Source organism: Mya arenaria, chromosome 6 (assembly GCF_026914265.1).
Source record: "Mya arenaria isolate MELC-2E11 chromosome 6, ASM2691426v1".
Lineage (NCBI taxonomy): Eukaryota > Metazoa > Mollusca > Bivalvia > Myida > Myidae > Mya > Mya arenaria.
This window is the reverse complement of record NC_069127.1, coordinates 8550593-8555003: the sequence shown is the minus strand read 5'-3', so window position 1 is coordinate 8555003 and position 4411 is coordinate 8550593. Positions and strand designations below refer to the sequence as shown.

The 4411-nt window shown below is 39.9% G+C and overlaps 1 protein-coding gene across 1 annotated transcript; it reads right to left on the bottom strand.

The window, feature by feature from the left end:
- Positions 1–914: 914 nt before the first annotated feature.
- On the bottom strand, positions 915–4197 carry LOC128239155 (betaine--homocysteine S-methyltransferase 1-like). Its single transcript, XM_052955652.1, has 7 exons — positions 4096–4197; positions 3284–3474; positions 2823–3017; positions 2346–2457; positions 2016–2194; positions 1767–1848; positions 915–1369 (listed from the first exon to the last, which is right to left on the bottom strand). Exons 1-7 carry the CDS (start codon positions 4160–4162, stop codon positions 1086–1088), a joined length of 1110 nt encoding a protein of 369 aa, XP_052811612.1. The 5' UTR covers positions 4163–4197; the 3' UTR covers positions 915–1085.
- Positions 4198–4411: the final 214 nt, after the last annotated feature.

The window sequence follows — 4411 nt, the reverse complement described above, 5'->3', positions numbered from 1 at the left end:
GTAACACGCGGCTTTGTTCTTTTAAGTACCACCATAAATGTTAAGAAATTCAGTGATATATTGCCTGTTGTAGAGTGTATATGTGTAGTTAGGATTAGTATCAGTATTGTTATGGTTAATTCGTGATAGAAATTGTTAAATACTTTATTGGAACTATTCTTGTTAAAATAAATAAGTTTTAAAACATAACCCTGCATTATAATAATAATCCACCCGAACCCCCTAAAATGTCTTGTTCACTTTATCACTTATACTAGTATACCCAGCGTTGGATACCCCCAATATAACATCACACACTACTCGTGTAGCCTTAATGGAACAAAAGTGTCGGGGTTGCCGGCGATGTAATATACCGTCAGTTTAGTAAATTATTTAAACATTTATGAAGTAAATATCAGCATAGTAAAATATATTAAGCTTTTCTTTTTTAAACTTAAATTGTAGATACTATCAAGTCTAAACTTTTACTAACCATTATTTTAACCTATATCACGGGTGTACATAATTTACATTAGCGATAAGATAAGTACTGCAATTTACAAGGTGTGTCAAAATCCAGTTGATAAATGTCCCGTATTGTGCCATTTATTCGCATACCAAGGACAACTTAATCAGGACAAGCACTGCATTCTATAGTTTCCCAGACAGCGTGGTCACTGTCTACACGAGTACGCGAGACCTTTACATTAATGTATGGTTCCTGAGTACAAGTTTGGTATCCTCGTAACATATTATTCACGATAGCGATTGGACGTTTGGCGTCCAACACCTGCAAGAAGTGTAACAACACTTCACCCTTGTCCTGGCAATATTCTGATATTTGTTTTATAAAGACGACCTGACTTAAAGAAAGTAAAGGAGTCTGCGTGAATAAATCTGCCAAAACCAGGAATTGTATTCTCATTTTGTAAAGATAAAACGAAACAAATTTATTAGACCGCCAACAAAACAGAGAAGGGGAATACATGTAAACAACATACACGCAACATAGGCCGCCGCAGTAGTAATAATATCAACAATATACAAATATGTACGTATACATGTGAGTTAAATGATAATAAATGTAAATATATATATATATGGATTTAAAGTCCATCTCCTGTCATCCATTGGGAGGTCCGCGCCACCTCGGACCCGTAATTCTGGGCAGCCTCGCCGAATATCATGCTGAGATCGGTTCGTGTCCGGTAGTGGGACGCTGGGGGATCCTTACCGTACACTTCTGCCAGCTCGCGGGTCAGGTTTGGGCTGTTTCCGCAGCACAGGCCCACGTACTGGACGCCGGCCGCAAGTGCTTCCTCCGCGAACCGCCGTATATCTATTCTCGAGCAGCGCACGCAGTCAAGGTTGTCCGGGTACACCCTCTCACCTGGGATAAGTAATTTCATGGAACATATGTGTGAAACAAAAAGGAGAAAACAACTACGTTGATAGACGATGGACAAGAGCACCAGACGAGGGTTTCAATGCTCGTCCGTTTTTTACGTTTATTTAAAACGGCATTAAATAAAATCTGTTAAAGCCAGTTATTGACAGTTTACTCATGTGTGGAGTGTTTATGGCAACAAGCTTACATTTGTTCTAAGTTTCGTTTGATAAACTTGAGCGATTTTTTAGTTATGACCGATGTTAAAGATTGTTCACGTCGATAGCGCCGACAGTGACACGAAGGCTATCACAAAACCCCGACTCTTTCTTCTTCGATAAACAGATGACCTAAAACGCTTTTACTGTGACTCGACATTTCAGAACGAAAACTGACTGACCCGATTTTGAATCTTTGACGTTGAAGAATGTTTTCTGTTCCATGTTGGTTCTATATGGCACTGGAAGGGCGGCAATTGGCACCTGCATAATTATGTAAAACATATATGAATACATTTCACGTTTGGTTGATACAACGATACGATGGTGATGACTAGGAGTGTTCGCACCTTCATATCCCTATAATTATGACTCGTTATGTAAGAAAGCAGCACTTAGGGTGTGTAAAGGCTGTCTAGGCTCTAGTTCACCTTGCATATCTTTTTTATTTCCTTAATGAGCGGCATCATGACATCCGGTCCCCGAGAGCAGTTGAGACCCACCACTGCGGCTCCTGCCTCCTCCAGGCGCCGGCACGCTTCCGGTATGGGAATATCGTCCGTCGTACGCTCAGGGACGTGCGCGGTCATCGTGATCACTGCCGGAAGGCCTAAATATGGACGAGGATGAAAGTCTTAAAGCAAAATACATGTAAATAAATACGCTTCATTTTTACAAGGTAGTGTACCAATACCATTTTTTAAAGAAAATTAACTACGTAAACTTTTGAAGCACACGGTCGAAAAAAACATTCTCCATACCGTTTCCATGTTCACGGATAGCCTTGAGCGCAATGGCGGCTTCCCCGTAGGCGGAAAACGTCTCCCCGATGATGAAGTCCGCCCCACCCTCCACCGCCCACAACACCTGTTCCTAATGTCAAGAGGACGAAAGTTTTAACATCATTTGCCATTTTGTTATTTTATATGGCATTAGACTTGTTTCCCTATTTCACCATGGCGTTCTTGTTGCATAGATTAGATAAACATTCCAGCCAGAATACTGTTTGTGGAAACATAAGTGTTTCTTTATTATGAATAAAGATGTTTTTCTCAATAACTCACTTATAAATACGAAAAATTACATTATTTTTATGCAAACTTTCTTAAAGAAATGATTCATCAATGGAAATTAGAAACATCGTATATGAAACGAAACTATTGACTTAATCAAATGAACCGATTTACTAGTGGCCATCAGCTTTAAAGCATTGAAAACAGACATTCCCTATACGTTACCTTAAACATGTCGTATATTTTGTCATGGGTGGCAGTGTCCCCCGCCTCATACAGTGGTGTGTTGCTCAGGTTTCCGGCCATAAGTTTCCCGTGCTTGTCAGCCACCTCGCGCGCCAGGGACAGCGCCTTCCGGTTGAGGGCCTCAAGGTCCGCCTCCCGGCCACGCAGCCGGAACATCTCCCGATGCCCGTAATACTAGTGCACAAGGGGAGTCGTTAGTGTATGGTTATCTCTTGGGTTATATCATGAATGGCTGTAAATGAGCTGCATTTGAACTCAATCAAATATTTATATTACATAAAGTACTAGCTTTCCGTGGACTTGCTTTCTTTGTTTGCTTTCAAGGTGCAGGCTCGTTTCCAATCCCGGTCCTCATGAACCAAGAACCAAGAGGCAAGAACCATTAACGCTAGGAAAAAAACCACAGATACGTATTAAATACTCGTGATATTTTTTTTTACCGTAAATGCTTCTATGACATCACTTCCAGCATGTGCAAATTCCTCGTGCAGTTGTTTGACGACTTCTGGGTTTTTCAGCACTACTTCCGGTAGAAAGTTTCCGAACTGCATGAAGCCTCGTCGCTCAATCTCCCAGACATAGCCCTCCGCTATCACCACCGTCCCACCGTCTTTTAGTCGCTCCAATAAACCTGGGACCATATCCGTATTCAGTGAATATTATTCACTGGCATGTTGGGACCAATCTTTGATTCCAAATGTATTGTTAAAGATTGAATTAGAGTGTAAGGCCGAAAAAAAAAATGTCTGTTTCGGGTAACTTGACCCTACCTATAAAAATGCGCCGACGCTAACTTATTTTTTCCGTTTCTGAGCAAAAAAAATATTCGTTAGCGAATAGAGAGTTACGAAGGGCGGATAAATGCAGATTTTAATCAGAATTATTGTTTATATGATAAAACAAAGTCAGGCAATGACAGTAATGTAGGAAAGACTGCCATGTGCAAGAAAACACTCTGAACTTACGACAGATTTTGAAAAAAAAAATCCCTACCTACCCTACCTAGAAATTTTGGGAAGGTTACCCTAAACAAACATTTATTTTTTTGGCCTAAATGAAAAGTAGAACACATGCATGTTAAGGCAATTAAGTTGGACTCATCGATTTGAATATTAAAATAATGATTGATAATTTTGAAAACGGATAATACTTCATAAGCACAATTGTATAGTCGTTCTCCTGGTGGTAAAAATATTTATATAACAATATGAGGGTCACTACAACTCTATTGAAAGATGTAAATAATGCATACCGGGCATGCTGGAAGCAAATTTATGTTCGTCACTGGTGAATGTGTTAATCCAAGTTTCCCTAAGCATACATTTACACGCACAATGATTTAGTAGTTGATATGTTAAGGCAGCTCTTATCTGCACCTGTGAGTAGGAGTTGTCATTCGGGTCCCCGTCTGCACTAAGAACAACTATGAAAATATAGGTCACGAACAAGCCATGAATAAAGCTTCGAAATTTGAATTATGGTTTATATGGGTACGTCAGCAGAGCTCTGCAAGTATTTTCTTTTGAGTAATTCTAATGTAAAAATCCATATTCGGATACCCACGACTC

Coding starts and splice junctions, on each gene's coding strand:
- LOC128239155 (XM_052955652.1), bottom strand. CDS start 4,162: ATGCTTAGGGAAACTTGGATTAACACATTCACCAGTGACGAACATAAA. Junction 3,018..3,283: donor ATGTCATAGAAGCATTTACG/GTAAAAAAAAAT, acceptor CTTGTGCACTAG/TATTACGGGCATCGGGAGAT. Junction 2,458..2,822: donor AAATATACGACATGTTTAAG/GTAACGTATAGG, acceptor TCTTGACATTAG/GAACAGGTGTTGTGGGCGGT.